Source organism: Gorilla gorilla, chromosome 7 (assembly GCF_029281585.2).
Source record: "Gorilla gorilla gorilla isolate KB3781 chromosome 7, NHGRI_mGorGor1-v2.1_pri, whole genome shotgun sequence".
Taxonomy (NCBI): Eukaryota; Metazoa; Chordata; class Mammalia; order Primates; family Hominidae; genus Gorilla; species Gorilla gorilla.
The window spans coordinates 27416588-27435227 of NC_073231.2; the positions used below are offsets into that span (position 1 = coordinate 27416588).

Genomic DNA, 18640 nt, shown 5'->3' on the forward strand with positions numbered 1-18640 from the left:
GGAGGTGGGACCTTCAAGGGATGATTAGATCAAGAGGGTACCTCCCACATGAATGGATTAATACATTATTGTGGGAGTGGGTTCGTTATTGCAGGAGTAGATTGGTTATAAAAGTGAGTTTGTCCCCCTCTTGCAAGTTTTCCCTTCCTCCCATGCATGCCCTCTTGTCCTTCCGCCTTTCACCAGGTGATGAGGCCACAAGAAGGCCCTCACCAAATATGGGCCCCTTGACCTTGGACTTCCAAACCTCCAGAGCAGTAAAAAATCAATCTGCATATTTAAGTAAATCACCCAGTCTCAGACGTTCTGTTATAGTTGCACAAAATAGACTAAGACAATATCCATTCAGTTTTATCTGTTTTTTATTGATTCATTTTGAAACAACCTTTGAATAATTTTCAAACTAAAACAATATTATTTTTTATTTTAACAAAAACCCATCTTTTCTGTCTCATAGTTTTTATGTTTATTCATTTTCGTTTTTTTAGAAAGAGTCTTGCTTTGTCGCCCAGGCTGGAGTGCAGTGGTGCTATTTTGGCTCACTGCAACCTCCACCTCCTGGGTTCAAGCGATTCTCCCACCTCAGCCTCCGGAGTAACTGGGGTTTCAGGCACCTGCCACCATGACTGGCTAATTTTTGTATTTTTAGTAGAGACATGGTTTCAACATGTTGGCCAGGCTGGTCTCGAACTCCTGAGCTCAGGTGATTCACCGCCTCGGCTTCCCAAAGTGCTGGGATTACAACCATGAGCCACCGTGCCTGGCCAGTATATTTCATAGATTTCGAAGAAAAAAATACACCTTATTTTTCTGTTATGCTTTGCATATAAAGTTGCTTCCCCTAATATTTCTAGAAATTCCAATTACATTAATATGATTAATTAATAAGAATTGTTAACTTTTAGTGACTTTAATTTCCAGTGAACACTAGAGAACTAGAAGGTATGCAGTCATGAACTGTTTTCTTCCAAGTTTGCAAGCACACGATTTCATAATTTCTAGAAACACGATTCCTAGTCCTATGACACAGGACAGGAAATGGCAGAGGAAAGGTTTAATAGGCCCAAATATCTTTTGTTCTTCTGTAATAGGTAGGCAAAGTAAGTTCTAAATTTATGTTCAGCAATAAATGTTTCAGTATCATATTAATATCTTATTTGGAAATAGATATTCAATACATATTGCTATGGTTTGAATGTTTTTCTGCTCTGAAAATCATATTAAAACTAAATCCCCAATGTAACAGTACTCAGACGTAGGGGCTTTAAGATGTGATTCCATCATGAGGGCCCTGCCTTCATGAACAGATTAATCCTTCACAGATTAATGGGTTACCGTGAGTGTGGAGTAATTGCATTTGTGCGTGATATGGTTTGGATCTGTGTTCCCACCAAATCTCATGTTGAATTGTAATCCCAGATGTTGGAGGTAGGGCCTGGTGGGAGGTGATTGTGTCGTGGGAGGCTTCTCATGAATGATTAACCACAATTTCGTGGTGCTGTTCTCCTGATACTGAGTGAGTTGTCCTGAGATCTGGTTGTTTGTAAGTGTGTGGCACCTTCCCCTCTCTACCTCCTGCTCTGGCCATGTGAGACAGCTCACTCCCCCTTTGCCTTCTGCCATGATTGGAGGCTTCCTGAGGTCTCCTAGAAGCAGAAGCTACCATGCTTCCTGTACAGCTTGCAGAACCGTGAGCTAATTAACTTCTTTTCTTTATAAATTACTCAGGCTCAGGTATTTCTTTATAGCAATGCAAAACAGACTAATACAGTGTGACTCTGTGGTAAAAGCCTGTTTGTCTCTCTCAGTGTGTCCCCTTGCCATATAATTCCTGCACCAACTTGGGACGCTGCAGAGAGACTTTGTATTAGTTTGTTCTCACATTGCTATAAATTAGTACCAGACACTGGGTGATTTATAAAGAAAAGAGGTTTATTTGGCGCACAGGTCCACAAGCTGTACAGGAAGCATGATGCTGGCATCTGCTTGGCTTCTAGGGAGGCCTCAGGAAAGTTACAATCACAGCAGAAGGCAAAGGAAGAGACAGCACTTCACATGGCCAGAGCAGGAGGAAGAGAGAATGGGGAGGTGCCACACATTTTTTAACAATCAGATCTCATGAGAACTCACTGTCAGAAGGACAGTACCAAGAGGAATGGTGTTAAAACATTTATGAGAAATCTGCCCTCCTAATCCAATCACCTCCACCAGGCCCCACCTCCAACACTGGGGACTACAATTCAACATGAGACTTTGATGGGGCCACAGATCCAAACCATATCAGAGCCCATTAGCAAGAAGGCCCTCCCTAGATTTGGCCTGTTGCCCTTGGACTTCCTAGCCCAAGAACCATAATACATAAATTTATTTTCTTTATAAATTACCCACTCCCTACTCTGAGGTATTCAGTGATAGCAACAGAAAACAGACTAATACAAATAACCATCATTTAACTTAGGTTAATATAAGATTTTTAAGTTACCAAAAATTAAATATAAAAATATTTAAAAGTAGACATCTTGGCCAGGTGTAGTGGCTCATGCCCGTAATCCCAGCACTTTGGGAGGCCGAGGTGGGTGGATCACGAGGTCAGGAGATCCAGACCATCCTGGTTAACACGGTGAAACCCCGTCTCTACTAAAAATACAAAAAATTAGCCAGGTGTGGTGGTGGGTGCCTGTAGTCCCAGTTACTCAGGAGGCTGAGGCAGGAGAATGGTGTGAATCCAGGAGGCGGAGCTTGCAGTGAGTGGAGATCGTGCCACTGCACTCCAGTCTGGGTGACAAGAGACTCTGTCTCAAAAAAAAAAAAAAAAGGAGGTAGACATCTTATAAAAATATCAAAAAAGACACAAACATCACATAACACATAAAAAACACAAAAATAAACACATAAAAACACACAAAATACAAAGAAACATACATTGAAAATATATGGCTCTTTTCAATCTTCTTTTTCTTTCTTGTGTTTCATATATATCAAGAAATTTATCTTTTCCTTGTGCATTTTGTTCTTCAGTTGAATTTACAGTTTTATGATCTTAAAGACACATAAGTGTTCTTTTTTTTTGAGTCGGAGTCTTGCTCTGTCGCCCAGGCTGGAGTGCGGTGGCACGATCTCGGCTCACTGCAAGCTCAGCCTCCCAGGTTCACGCCATTCTGCTGCCTCAGCCTCCCGAGTAGCTGGGACTACAGGCGCCCGCCACCACGCCCGGCTAATTTTTTGTATTTTTAGTAGAGACAGGGTTTCACCGTGTTGGCCAGGACGGTCTTGATCTCCTGACCCTGTGATCCACCCGCCTCGGCCTCCCAAAGTGCTGGGATTACAGGCATGAGCCACCATGCCCGGCCACACTTAAGTGTTTTGATTAGTAAATCCAGGTAGAAGTTGTATGTGTGAACTGTAAATAGTGTTGACAACTCTTAAGAATTGTCTCTTTTAATTAAACCAAGAAACTTAAACTAGCTTTCTATTTACTAAAGATAATCTCAGATCACGTGACCTTGAAAAACATTTAGATGGGCTCCCGTTTTTCTAAGAAAAGGCTCCATTTACGGAAGCAATTCTGTTCTTTCTTTTAGCCAAATCTTTGCATAGGTACCAAATAACACATTTGTTTAGGATGAGGGTTCCCCACTGCCCCCGCCAAAAAAAAGTACTTTTATATACAAAAGTCCAAATTTCCAAAGGTATATGTACTTTAATTGTGACTTGAACTCAAGGTAAATAAATTAAATAATTAATAAATTAACCTTAGCTTACTGGACGGCCACCATCTTATATGCTGTTCCCTTGACTGAAATGTTGTGGGGTAAATGACTATATATGAAATGGGACTTATTGGAGGAATTAATGCATCTGATAATGGAGGTTGAGAAGTTCCACAACAGGCCTTCTGCACAGCAGAGACCCTGAGATGCTGGAAGCAGGGCTTAATCCAGTCCAAAAACCTAAGACCCAGGGAAGCCGATGGTGTAATTCTTAGTTCAAGGCCAAAATCCTTGGATCCTTCGGGAGGCCACTGGTGTATGCCCTGGAGTCCAAGGGCTAGAAATCCTAGAGTCTGATGTCCACAGGCAGAAGAGTGTCCCAGCTCCAGGAGATCAGATGGATTTTCTTTTCTTTTCTTTTTTTGTTCTATCTTGCTCCCCAGTCTGTTGGACAGTGCCCCCCCAAATTAAGGGTAGGTCTTTTCCACTCAGTCCACCCGATAGCATGCCAATCCCCTCTGGAAACACCCTCGAAGACATGCCCAGAAATAATGTCCCAGAAATAATGCCTTACCAGTGTTCTAGGTGTTCCTTAATCCATTCAAATTAACACCTCCAATTGACCACCATGATAAGGAAACACACGGAGGCCAGCTCAGGGGAGAACCAGATTTTTCTTTGGCATGTGAGCCTCAGTCGGGCAATCATTGTTTTAAGTTTATTTTATTTTATCTTGAGACGGAGTCTTGCTCCGTCTCCCAGGCTGGAGTGCAGTGGTGCAATCTCGGCTCACTGCCTCGTGGGTTCAAGTGACTCTCCTGCCTCAGCCTCCCGAGTAGCCGAGAATATACGCACACACCATCACATCCGGTTAATTTTTGTATTTTTTTGTAGAGATGGCATTTCATGATGTTGGTCAGGCTGGTCTTGAACTCCTGACCTCAAGTGATCCACCCGCCTCAGCCTCCCAAAGTGCTGGGATTACAGGCACGAGCCACTACACCTGGCTAAGAATTTACTTTGTATAAATGTTAAAAAAAAAAAAAAAGCAACCTAGTATGTATTAACCCCTAACACCTAAGAGGAAACCTCTGGTAAAAAGAGTCTTTCACTCCAAGGACACGGCAGAGCCTGTGCCATCTTCCAAGTAGATGAATTTTCCAGAGTCCACCAAGAGGTCCTGAATCTTCTCTTTTGCATGTCTCTCTTCCATCCTCTCCAAGGCATCCAGCAGGGTGTGGATCGAGGCGTTCCGTCCAGTTTTGTTGACCCATTTCATCAGCATTGCATACAAGGCATCCCCTGGGCCTGCTGTACCAGCTCTGACCACGTCGATCTCATTTTTCGTGAGGTCCAGCTGCCTCATGAGCTGGTCCCAGGAGTCAAAGGGCACGATGTTTGCAAACTTGTCAAAGAACAGCATCAGAGCTGGGTGGAGAAAGCCACAGAGACAGCCAGATGAGTTGGGACTCAGTTCAGAAGGGGCAGAGGATCCCACATCAGGCCCAGAACCCAAGGAGAGAACCTGGAGAGTCCCCTGCGTGGGCAAACCTGTTGCTCCATTGCCCACCCACCTCCCATCCACAGAGAGCCCACCCACACTGCCTGGCCTCCGTGGCCCCCAAGGCGCTGACGGGCGTCAAGGTCACCAGAGAATCTGCCCTCAGAGAGGACTGAGAACCCACCTGGGGAGGATGGATTGACCCTACGGAGGCAGAAAGCAAAGTGGGTGAGAGCCCGAGGGAGGGAGAGAGAGTGGCTGCAGCGGGAGCTCAGAGGATGCGGGCTGCCTGGGCTGCGCTTGTCATGGGAGCATGTCCCAGGGTGGCCACTTCTGCATCTGTGGAAAGCGCAGGGTCTGGGGCAGGGGACCTCTGCCCTCCCTGAGGCTGGGGCAGAGCTAGGTGGGGGCAAGCAGGCCCTGACCAAGAAGCAAACCTGAAGACAGAGCAAACCTGCCCAGATCTCAGGACTACCAGGGATTAAATGAAATGAGATGTGTGTGCAAAGCACTGCACACCACCATCCACAGCGATAGAAGGGGCCAGGAGTACAAAGCTATGCTTTCTAACAGCCTCATTTAAAGAACATAAAAAGAAAAAAGTGACATTCATTTTAATGTGTGGTACTGAATATGTGTAAAATATAATTTAATATGCAATGAGTATACAAAAACTGAAACTGACCCAATTGTCCCATAGAAAGTTTTTTTTGATAAACAGAAATTGACCCTTCTGGTCCTTAACGACTTGAAACTTAACATTTGTTTTATCTGAGTTACTTCCTCAGGAAAGACCTGCAGGCATCTCAAAAAAAGTATCAAAGAACTGAAACTCACCAGATCACTACATCCAGACCATGATGGGATGTGGGACCCCTCATTCATCTTGATTGTTTCCTTGCCCCATTCTAGCTCCTACTTTCTTACACATTGTTACATTTCTTGCCTGCTATATAAACCCTTAGTTTTAGTGGGTCAGAGAGATACAGTTGAGACAGAGCTCCCATCTCTTCCACTGCAGCACCCTATTAAAGCCTTCTTGGCAATACTCATCATCTCAGTGACTGGCTTTCTGTGCAGCGAGCAGCGGGACCTAGACCAAACCCCTGAGGTTTTGGTAACAGGTTTTGGTTCCCTGGCTGGGAAAGTGTTGCTCATGGCTCTGCTGCCATGGGCCAGGAGTCTCAGAAGCCCTCCCAAGCAGTTGCCCTGCTAACTTTGGCTGGAGGTGAGTTTCAGTCTCTCTCTGGTCCCACTGCAGCCGGCCCCAATCACATTCCTGATTACCTCCGAAGAACTGCCTTTGAAATCTGACATTTGCATCCAGATAGGTGATTGTCCTTTGTGGGCCCAGACAGCAGGATCTGCTCTTCTCAGTTTGAGAAATTTTTAAAGGAATTTCCATTTGCAGGTTGAACAGGCCCAAGTGACTGTGAGAGGGAAGCACTCTGCCTCTCAGTCTGGACACTCTTGGAGGCTTGTTTGTAATTGTGTGTTGTTTCAGGGCAAGTGAGTGTCTTTTGTGGGTACCAGGCAGCACGACTGGCTCCTCTCAATTTGAGAAATTTGAAAGGAATTTTTGTTGGCAGGTTGATCAAACCTAACCAATGGAGAGAGGAAGCACCCTGCCTGTTTCAGTCTGGACACCCTTGGAGCTTGTTTGTTGCTGCAGCAGTTGTATTATGTTTTGGTGATTATTTGTATGTGTTTGCTAGAGTCATGGGAAATTGGAATTCAGTAAACTTGGTATTCTTTTGTAATACTGTTTGGCTCCAGTATTGTTTGGAAACTGAAGTTTGCTGCTGAATGAGAAAGTGGGATGGAGTTCCTGTATCCAGGCTTTTATGTTGCTGTTCTAAGCAGCACTGGGCCTGATTAGTTGGTTCTAGGTGGTGTTCTCTGCGATGCTGTTTGGAGTCTGCAGAGGTTTGGCCTTTAAAAACCAAACTGCCATGGAAACTGCTTTACCTAAAATTTGGGTTCACAGCCTTCACTGAATTATCTATTGGGGCTAACAAATTTCAGCCATGTGAACATATTTGTAGACTGGTGAGTTTGTATTACTGTCTCATGGAGAGAGTTCAAAGGTAAAAGCTATTGGATCTTTGTGTGTACATATAGGTCTAGATGTGTTTATGTGTATGTACATTTATTATTAAGTTACATGTTGTGTCTACCAAATTGACTTATAAGTAAAAGAGTACTCATAAATTAAGTAAATAAGTTCAAGCAATTTTCAAGTTCATGTGACTTAAGGAAATCCTTACTAAACAAGTCAGCTTTAAAATTATTGGTAAAATAAGAAAACAGAAGTGTCTTCAGAATTGTCAGCATCCATTTTTGTCTGGGCTTATATTTGTCTTTGCTAGATATTTTGAGATATCAGTTTGGCACAAAAACTTAAGACTACAAGCCCAACCAAAACAAAACGATCTTTGAGTCAAGCTTTTGATAAGTAAGATTAAATTAATGTTGTTTAATGAAAACAGCTGAGTCTTCTGACTTATTGGTGAAAATATCTATATATTTAACTTTGAAGCTCTTAGGTGAGCACCTGATGTTCACTGGCTATTAAAAAAGTGGCTGACAAAGAAATTAACTAACTTTAAATGATGGTGTCTAATATCTCAATTTTCAGAAGCAGTCTGGATAAACTTAAAAATGAAAGAATTGAGTAAATATAAATGGGATGTTTTAAGTACATTTTTCATGTAATTAAAAATTGTTGTCATTGGATTACAGAGAAAACTTACAGTGCAGTAACTGAAAGACCAATGTGTGGCCAGGCGCATTGGCTCATTATAATCCCAGCACTTTGGGAGGCCAAGGCGGGTGAATGTCCATCACTTGAGGCCAGGAGTTTGAGACCAGCCTGGCCAACGTGGCAAAACCCTGTCTCTACTAAAAATACAAAAAGTACCCAGATGTGGTGGTGCACACCTGTGGTCCCAGCTACTCAGGGGGCTGAGGCATGAGAATTGCTAGAACCCAGGAGGTGGAGGTTGCAGTGAGGTGAGATTGCACCACTGCACTCCAGCGTGGGTGTCAGAGTGAGACTCTGTCTCAAAACAAAAAAAGAAGAAAGACTGATGTGTTCATAAAGATTGTGATTGTTAACCAAACATGAAGCTGGGCAGGAGCTGATTGAGTGGACTGAACTAATAGAGGACTGAAATAATTTGTATGGCTTTTGTTGGTTTGAAATATTGCTGATTCTTTTGGTTTTGTTTTCCAGTCTGGAGAACTTTTTTCTTCTTTGCTATTTATAGCCTTTAAGTATACTTTAAGTATATTGAGTATACTTTTGTAAACAGAATTTGAGGCATATTTCTCTCTCTGCCTAATTTCTCCAGAATTTTAAAATTATTTGTGACTATTAATTCATGGCAATGTGTTTGCTTACATATGGTTAATAACAACGTTTTCTTTTACAATGGAACACAGTTGGATAAAATGGTTATTTTCTCAGGGCTTTGATTGCAATGGCCTCGTGAGAGGTTCCAGCAAAGCCAACTTAGGAGAGCCTATGTGGACAGTGATTTTTGCTGCACTTTGTGTGGGTAATCAGGCCACTTATATGGAACTAAACTTATTTTGCAGGTACATTGGTCCTGCTATAATTTGTCTTTGGTGGAAGTGGGACCAAGAGAGAGAGATTGTGTTTCAGAAGAAACACAATCTTTTAGTATTAAATTAACCTTTGATTCCTGGGTGACCATGAGGTCACCCATGGTATGTGAAGCTTCCCATGATGCCCCTCCTCAACCATGAAGCAGCCAGAAAGATCCAGGACCAGATTCTCTGTGACTGTGGGATTGATAAATAGAAAGGGAGAACTGAAATCAACCCAATAGTTCCATCAAAAGGTTTTTTTGTTGTTGTTGTTGTTTTGATAAACATAGAAATTGACCCTTCTGTTCTTAAAGCTCAAATCTTACATTTGTTTTATCTGAGTTCCTTTTTCAGGAAATGATCTTCAGGCCTCTCAAAGTATCAAAGAACTGAAACTTACCAATCACTACATCCAATGGGATGCTGGACCCCTCATTCATCTTGATTGCTTCCTTACCCCTCCCTAGTTCCTGTTTTCTTACACATTGTTACTTTTTTTGTTTTTTTGAGACAGAGTCTTGCTCTGTCGCCCAGGCTGGAGTGCAGTAGCGCTATCTTGGCTCACTGCAAGCTCTGCCTCCCAGGTTCATGCCATTCTCCTGCCTCAGCCTCCCAAATAGCTGGGACTACAGGCGCCCGCCAACATGCCTGGCTAATTTTTTTTTGTATTTTTAGTAGAGACAGGGGTTTCACCATGTTAGCCAGGATGGTCTCGATCTCCTGATCTCATGATTCGCCCGCCTCGGCCTCCCAAAGTGCTGGGATTACAGGCATGAGCCACCGTGCCCGGCCCACATTGTTACATTTTATCCCTACTATATAAACCCCTAGTTTTAGTCCATCAGGGGACATGAATTGGAGACTGAGCTCCCATCTCCTTGGCTACAGCACTCAATGAAAGTATTCTTCCTTGTCAATACTCGTTGTCTCAGTGATTGGCCCTCTGTGTGCAGTGAGCACCAAGACCTAGACCCAACCCCTGGTGTTTCGGTAACAAAATAATGAGTGGAATATTTTCCATTCTTTCTTGCATTAAGTCTTTGGAATCAGTATGTAGTTTATACAACAGCTCTGCAAATTGGGCTTAGGCACAGATAAAGAGCTATTAGCCCACTGAAGTCAGTGGTGCCATGCAGGACAGGGCAGCCCCTCAGGGCTGTTGTTCTCCTGAACAACAAAGGAGAAGAGAGGAGGTGGAGAAGAGGATAGACAGAGTGGCTAGTGTCATTAATAGGGTGCAGAAAGGATGAGGTAGAGTGGGAAGAAAAGATGGGAGAAGACAATTTAGGGTCTTGATGGTCTATAGCATAGGACCCCCAGTTTCTGGCATGGAATGCTCTGGAAGAGCACTCAGCAATGGGGACACCAGTTAGGACACCGTCCCTATTCCCACCATTCCTGCTGCATCTCCAGGAGCAAAACACTTACTCTCAGTGGGGTCAGCACCATTTGCTGGAACCAGCAGCCTCCTCCTCTGAGACCCTTCAGCTTCTGCCGGTCCCTGTAACACACAGTGGGGAATGCCTTGGTCTGAGTCAGGGGTCCTGCAGTCTAGTACTGACCCTGACCACCAGCCAGCCGGGAAACCTGCAGCACAACACTTTCCCCCTTGGGTCACCATGGAGATGGTGAAAAACCTCTGGTCCCGCATAGCTCACAGCCACTCCCCATTGCTGGGATTACCACCTCAGCTCCACCCCGTCAGATCAGTGGCAACATTAGATTCTTACAGGAGCGCAAACCCTATTGTGAACTGTGCACGTCAGGGATCTGGGTTGCATACTCCTTATGAGAATCTTATGCTTGATTATCTGTCACCATCTCCCATCACCCTCAGATAGGACCATCTCATTGCAGGAAAACAAGCTCAGGGCTCCCACTGACTCTACATTATGATAAGTTGTATAATTATTTCATTATATATTATAATGTGATAAGAATAGAAATAAAGTACACAATAAACGTAATGTGCTTGAATCATCCCCAAACCATCTTCACCTCCCAGTCCATAGAAAAATTGTCTTCCACAAAACTGGTCCCTGGTGCCAAAAGGTTGGGGACCATTGGTTAATAATATAATGTCTTCTGTATACACATACACTGATGCATAGATTTGGACAAAGAATCACCAGAAATGATATCTCATAGTTACTTGAGGAAAAAGACCCAGGGCACTGCAGAGTGGAGGATGCTCTCTTTACTTACTGAGTACCTTTTGATAGTTTAAATTTTCTCATTTTAAATATATAAACCATTTGTTCATGTCAAAGCACCTTATCAAGCTGGAGATTATTGACCTTTTTAATGTTTGCCTTCTTTTTTTTTTAATTACATTTTTGGTTAGAATAAATGGGTACTAATGCAAGAAAGGAACTGAATGGAACAGTCTAGGTGGAAGGAGATCATTGTCTAGATGAGCATTTAACCTGTGATTAAGGAGGGACCCAAAGCAGAGGGAAATGGGAGAATCGGCAGCTCAAAGGGGTTGGAAAAACCAGACAGTGACTAGAACAATTCAGGGAGTGCCTCGCTTTGCACTGAAACACAAAACAAGTTCCATTTAGATTATAAAGTTATATGCAAAAATCACATCATTGAAAAAAATATCTCCATAAGAAGTTAGAGGAGTTCGTCTTGTGTTGGCAAAAGGTCTTTCTACAGTAGTGAGCAATGAAAAGGTAAATGTAGCTACAGATTTCACTGGTTAAAAATTAAAGCTTCTACACCTGAAAATATTAGAACAAAAAGGGGCAAGAAGAAATTAGGAATCTACTGTCTGAATGTGAGAAAAAGCATGAGTAGGAGAGCAGGCCTTCTTCATAAAGACTCTGAGAGACAAGACACTGATCTTACGCAAAAACAGTGAAAACCAAGAAATGTTCGTTTAAAACAATGTTTTCCTAAATAGCAAAAAAAAAAGAAAAAGAAAAGAAAAAGCCCTTCAATGTCAAATCAAAATACATGAACTGGTACAAACCAACACTAGGGGGCTGTGTGCATGTGTGTACCTGTATGTGTGGGTACGTGCATGTGTGTGTGCATGTGTGTACATGCATGTGTGTGCATGTGTGTACATGCATGTGTGTGCATGTGCGTGTATGTGCGTGTACACAGTAAGCAGCACTGTTACAGGCTGACTCGGAAATTGTGCTTCTTCTTGGAATCCTCCATACAACCATATGCAGAAATTTGGGCAGAGATTTATATCCAAATATGTTTAATGCAATAATAATTTCAGAGTAAATTTAAAATCCCTGCTGTTATGAGAAAGGGCTCCCTAACTTCTGTAGGAGCACACAGTGGAGACCGTGCAGCCTTACTCAGTCATCAACAAACCCTGTGACCCCCACTCTATTCCTCTGGAGCTCCAGTTTCTGAGGACATGGCAAGGACAGGACAGGGACTAAGAAGCAGACATTTGGAAGAGTGCCTGTCCCCTTGTGAGGGTGACTGCTTTTTCCCACGCAGCCCCGTCCCCTGCAGTCCCATCTCCCTCAGGCTCCACTTCCCCTTTGGCCAGGAGAGCCGAGGCATGGCCTTCACCCCCTGCCTACAAGGTCTTGGAGGGGCCTGTCCCCAACTCACCAGCAGACACTGTGCCTCCCCTGGGGACTGTACAGTGACACCTGTCAAATCTGCCGGCTCCTGGCTTTCCATTTGCTGCTCAGAGACGAAAGTGGACAGCGAGTCTGCGTTGCTCAGAATCTCGTTGTGAGCATTGTCCTCAGCCCCAGGCCCTCGTAGGAGACCCAAGCGCCAGAAACACACCTTAGGAAGGCAAAGAGCCAACTCAGAAGCCCACACCCAGGGCTCCCCACGGGGTCCCTAGGGCACAGCTGGACCTGCTGCCACCACCCCCTCCCAGTGAGGTCACTCCAGGAAGTCCATGCTCAGCACATCCAGGACCTGCTGCTGGGGCCAGGCCCTGGTGCTGGGCTTGGGGGCTCACCCCATCCCCAGGGTACAGGCTGTGGGGTAAGGGTCTCACCTGGGCTGTAGGAAGCACAGGGCTACAGAATGGCCCACCAGCCTGTATGATGCTCAAAATGGCCTGTGTCCCCCATAGTCAATCCACAGCATCCAGGCCACTTCAGAGACTCAGGGCAGCCATGAGAGCACGGGGACCCACCCACCTGGACTACACTGTGGGCAAGAAGCAGTTCCTGAGCCCCTGATGCCCCCAGCTCCTGGAGAAATCAACTCACCCTGTCCATGCACTTGGGGTCCCCTCCACAACCTAGAAGAGACGACGGTTCCCTTAGTGGCCAGGGAGGGGCCCATGCAGCACTCCTTCTTAGAGGGCAGTGTTGGGCAGGGGTGGGCTGGGGGCTGGGACACTGGACAAAGATCCCCGGGCCTGGAGATCCACATGAGGCCTTGCTAACTCGGGAGATCCTTCAGGAGCGGGGAGCATAAAGGGAAGTAGGCTAAAAACAAACAAGTGGAAAATCACTGTTTTCTGCTCTGTGTTTTGCTCTGAACAAAGCTACATAAATCCCACAACCACTTCTCGTCTCGACTCTTGTCATCCAGTTGAGGAGCTGACTGCCCCCTGCCTGGATGCGCCTGAACAATGGAGGAACTGGCCCTGCCTTCCCAGACTTGGCTGGGAGATGAGGGGACCCCCAGCCTTGGGAGAGGGACGGATGACACCAGGGCCCTAGGGTTGCACAGGATGGGAGGATGGGGGTTGATCACAAGGAGGAAGACAGAGCCCGGCCAGAGACACTAGGACTTGGGGCAGGGGTGAGCGTTTCTGTCTGTGGGAACAGAAGAAGGCAGGGCAGAGAGTGCCCAGAGCCCTGCCCTCAGCCAGCACCTACCTGAGCCGATGCAACAACAGACAATCAGCACAGCCACCAACAGCAACGGAACAACCAAAGTCACAACCAAAATCACCCATACATTATGTCCATTGCCTGAGAAAAGACAGGAAAAGACAGGAGTCTCGGGCTGCTGGTCCCCGTCTCCTCTGCAGCTGGGGCTTCCCCAGTGGGCTTTGTACCTGATTCTTTGTGGACACACTCGATGTCACTCCAGGGCGTACAATCCTTGACCTTGACCATCCCTCTGGGGCACCTGGGTACACACAGGGAGGGACAGGGGGGACTCTTGATGGAAAGCTGGCCAGGTGGGATGAAAGAGGAGCCACTCTCCCTGCCCAATGTCCCTGAGAAGGTGTCAGGGGAAGGATAGTCTCCTCGTGTCTGCAGGGGGTCCCCCTATGCTCCCTTGTTTAGGCTGGGGAAGGGTCTGAGCATGCACACTTTACCCCCTTGGCCTCCCTGCTCTGGGGTCAGAGCTACAGTTCCAGGAGCCTTCTGTGCTGGGCACACACTAATCTTCCCTGGGCTGCAGGGGAGGCCTGCGTTAGGAGGAATCACACTCCAGGGGAAGATCACAAGCCCGTGTGGCCACAAGCTGAGCCCCTTCCTCCAGTTAACCCACAGTACAAGTGAGCCCTCGCCCCCACCTGTCTGCTGGTTCCTCTCAATCACAGCAAACACTGGAGGACCAGAGAAGAGCAATTACTCTTTGCTTCCAAAACCAAAATAGGAAAAAGACAGGACTTATTGAGAAATCAGGGGCCAGGGGTGAGGCCGGCTGGGTGCACTCAGGTCCTCATGGGAACTTGAAGGAGCTCCGCCCGTGGCCTTATTATGATTTTTGCGGGCCGTGGGCATTTCTGTCTTCTTGAATTAAAAGCAAATATTAAAAATTACATTTTATGACTCAATTTGTTTAAATATAAATATAACCCCAGCTGGATTCTATACCATTATTTTCTTATGATTTCAAGATAAAATATTTCATGTACCTCTGTTGTGGGCCCTAAGTCATGGCCTCCTGTGCCTAGTGAACAAGTCAGCCTGGCCAAGGGGACTAGTGCTGGGGAGGGGTGAGAAGGGGCCACTGCAGGGGACAGGGGTGGGGACAGGCAGATGGACCAGGAGGGGCAGGTTGCAGGCTCAGGAGACGCCACAGGCTCAGGGACACCTATGGGGGTGGAGGCACCATGGGGTCAGGGCTGATAGATATGGGTACAAGGAGACTCAGGTCTTTTTAGGGTTCCTTGCTTCTGTGGGTTCTTTGAGGCTGCTGGGAGCCCCTTGGCTGTTGTCTCACCCTGTGCTGCACTTCCGGCACATCTCAGCAGAATTGTCATTCCGGAAAGTTCCTGGTTTGCACTGACATGCTGTGTTCCTGGTCGTGGTGCAGGGACTTCTCTCTTCTTCATCTGATGACAGAGTACAAGGTTTTGGGAATGTGTTTCCCTGACGTGTCCCTTGACCTTTCCTCACCACCCCAACTCCCTCCCCCTCAGCTCAGCTCAACTCAGTTTGCCAAGGAGTTCTGAGGGCCAGATTCTGCACCAGCACACTCGGGCTCACACAGGACACCCACCCTTCAGCTGTCACCAACACCTGGAGTCATACAAAAGGACCATGATTCATTATTTATTACATCAGATTAGGGAAAAAGCACCATTTAGATGGCATGGTCAGTAGCAAAGGAGGCACATGGTATGTGAGAGAGTCTGCAAGAAGAGGAGCCCTTGGGTGACTTCCCCAAAACCCAGCCTGCTGAGGAAGAGGGAGGCGCCTGAGAAACTGAAGGCTGAGTGAGCCTGAGAACCTGCCAGGAGCACACAGCCCAGGGGGAGCGTGGCCCCGGAGCAGACCCATACCACCGCTGAAACTCAGCCCTGTCCACTCAGCCAGGCCTTCTCTGTGCTGTAATGATGCCCCTACCCTCTTGGAGCTGATAGTTTGCACTACCAGGTGGCATGCATTATAAAAATGATTTCTTTCTGTTTCATTTTATGGACCTAAGACATAACCATGGAACAGGGTATGATGAAGACCAAGTTGGGCTGGAACTTGGTTCCCTGACTCACATTGGCTACAACTCCCACCTCACTGCCCCTCACTCCACCTCTGGACAAGAGGTCCACACATTCTGTACCTGATTTACAAGCTGTACAAGGGAGGCAAGCAAACAAATTGTTGGAAGCATTGGTGTAACCCACACCCTCTGTGCACTGGTTACAGGCTCCAGGATGTTCTGATCTATGAGATCCTGGGAAGGGAGAGAAAAGCCAATGAATGAATTGCCACAGAGTTCCCAGAGGCTCGTGGCGGTGGCTGGGAAACTCTTCTTTTGGCCATCAGTAGACCCCAGACAGAGAAATCCCATCTTCTTGGCTTGGTCTTGTCGTCAGTTCTGCATCTATACACACCTCTGACTGGCGCTGCTGACAGAAATACAATACAAACCGCATGCAAAATTCAAATTCTATGAGAGCCATATTAAAATAATAAAAAGAGAATGAGGTCAAATTAATTTTAACAATGTACTTTTTGGACCTAAAATATCCAAAACATTAGCATTCCAACATGTAAACAAGATAAAACATTGAGATATTTTCTTTTATTTTGAATACTAAGTGTTCGAAACCCAGAGTGTATTTTTCACTCACTGCACATCTCAATTCAAAGTGGCTGTGTTTTAAGTGATTAATGGCCACATAGGCCTAGAGACCAGGGCAATGCCACCTGCATCCCTGGAAACTCACAAAAAGTCCTAATCCCTGCCCTCAGTGAGCTCTTGGTCAGTAGAAGGTACAAACAGGCGCAGAAACAATACAGCGATGAGGGGAAGGCTTCAGATACAGCCCATGCCACCTGCCATGGGAGGAAAATGGAAGGAAAAAAGGGTCCTCCCTGGACAGAGTCAAAGAATGATCCACAGAAAGAAGGCCTACCTCATGCTGCCCTGGATTGCAGAGGGTCTCCAGGCACTGAGGTGACAGCCTGCAGGAGCTGTCGCCAGTGGGAGCCCATGTCTGGAGGCTCGACCTTCACCTCCAGGGCTTCGCCCCTTCAGGTGACCTCACTCTCCCCTTTCAGTGCCCATTTATTTATCCCTCTCCTCTGATTCATATTTACTGATATTGAAAGATACTCTTAGAAAACCCAAAATGTGGAAAAAAAACTTCCTTGATAATGCGTTACGATGATGACACTACCAATTATAAAAATGTGGTTATTGAGTAATAGTGCTGGGGCAACTAAGGTTACTACTGAAAAATAATAAAGGCTTTTTTTTTTTTTTTTGAGATGGAGTCTCGCTTTCTCGCCAGGCTGGAGTTCAGTGGCGTGATCTTGGCTCACTGTAACCTCCGCCTCCCGGGTTCAAGCGATTCTCCTGCCTCAGCCTCCCGAGTAGCTGGGACTACAGGAGCGTGCCACCACGCCCGGCTAATTTTTTGTATTTTTAGTAGAGACGGGGTTTCACTAGGTTTCACCAGGATGGTCTCGATCTCCTGACCTCATGATCTGCCTGCCTCGGCCTCCCAAAGTGCTGGGATTACAGGAGTGAGCCACCGTGCCACTGTGAAGGAAAAACTTCCTTGCTGATGTGTTATGATGATGACACTATCAATGATAAAAATGTGATTATTCAGTAATGGCGCTGGGGCAACTAAGGTTACTGCTGAAAAATAATAAAGCTTCTTGCTTATGCTCTCCCTATAAGGAAATAGAGACTAGGTCTATCAAGGTGTTAACTGTAAAGTATGAAATCACACAAGTACTGCATGAGAAATTTTTCTTACAAGTTTGGAGAGAGAAAGGACCTTCTCAGTCTCACGAGAAACTAAAAAGTTGCATAAAGTTAACTATATAAAAATTAGGAAGAAAACTGCATGGAAGAAATCTTGACTAAGATGAAAACAAAGTAGGAGAAAATACTTGCAATGAAAACCACACTGCAAAGCATAGTTTCCTTAATCTATAGGAATTCATACCAAAAAAATCTAGAAAGAACATCAACAAGAAAGTAATAGACTTGAACAACACTATTAACAACTAGACTGGACAGATGTCTATAAAACACTCTACTCAATCAAAACAAGATACACATTCTTTTAAAGTGCACATAGAACATTCTCCAAAATAAACCATATGCTTGGCCATAAGATAAACCTCAATACACTTAAAAGGATAGAGATAATACAAAATACACTCTCCTACCACAATGGAATAAAATTAGAAATCAATAGCAGGAAGAAACTGGGGAACCTCACAGCTATATAAAAATTAAATAGCACACTCCTAAATAACCAACTGGTCTAAAAAGAAATCAAAAGAGAAATCAGAAAATAAGACGAATGAAAATGAAGAAACAACATACCAAAACCTATGGGATACAGCTAGCGTAGCTGAAGTTTACAGAGAAATTGTCTATTAAGGAAGAAGAAATATCCTTCCTAAATGTCTATTAAGGAAGAAGAAATATCTCAATCTATAACCTAATAATCCACTCTAAGACACTCGAAAAAGAAGAGCAAACTATAGATAAAGCAAGCAGAAGGAAGAAAATAATACAGATTAGAGCAGAAATTAATGAGACGGAGAACAGAAAAACAACAGAGTAAATTAATGAACTCAAAATCTAGTTCTTTAAATAGATCGATATATTGGCACAACTAATTGTGTTAAAAAATTAGCACAGGGAAAAAATAAGACTCAAATTATAGTCACGCACTGCATGATGACGTTTCGGTCAACAATGAACCACATATGTGACGGTGGTCCCATAATATTATAATGGAGGAGGAAAATTCCTATCGCTTAGTAATGTCATAAGTCAATGCGTTACTCAGGTGTTTGTGGTAATGCTGATGTAAACAAACCTACTCCACTGCCAGTTAAAAGTATAGCACATATAATAAAGTTCTATATATAATATTTGATAATGATAAATGACTTACTGATTTATGTATTTTTGATACTATACATTGTAATGTTATTTT

General features: G+C 44.9%; 1 protein-coding gene across 1 annotated transcript in view; it reads right to left on the reverse strand.

Annotated features, from left to right (window-relative positions):
- Positions 1–344: 344 nt before the first annotated feature.
- Positions 345–18640, reverse strand: part of TNFRSF10A (TNF receptor superfamily member 10a) — a 35249-nt gene continuing 16953 nt past the window's right edge. Inside the window, exons 3-10 of the mRNA XM_004046777.5 lie at positions 15790–15903; positions 14950–15061; positions 13829–13902; positions 13647–13742; positions 13029–13060; positions 12409–12591; positions 10252–10324; positions 345–5138 (exon numbers count right to left, since the gene is read on the reverse strand). Coding sequence (XP_004046825.3) covers positions 4819–5138; positions 10252–10324; positions 12409–12591; positions 13029–13060; positions 13647–13742; positions 13829–13902; positions 14950–15061; positions 15790–15903 — 1004 coding nt within the window. The 3' untranslated portion in view covers positions 345–4818. The remainder of the gene's footprint in view (positions 5139–10251; positions 10325–12408; positions 12592–13028; positions 13061–13646; positions 13743–13828; positions 13903–14949; positions 15062–15789; positions 15904–18640) is intronic.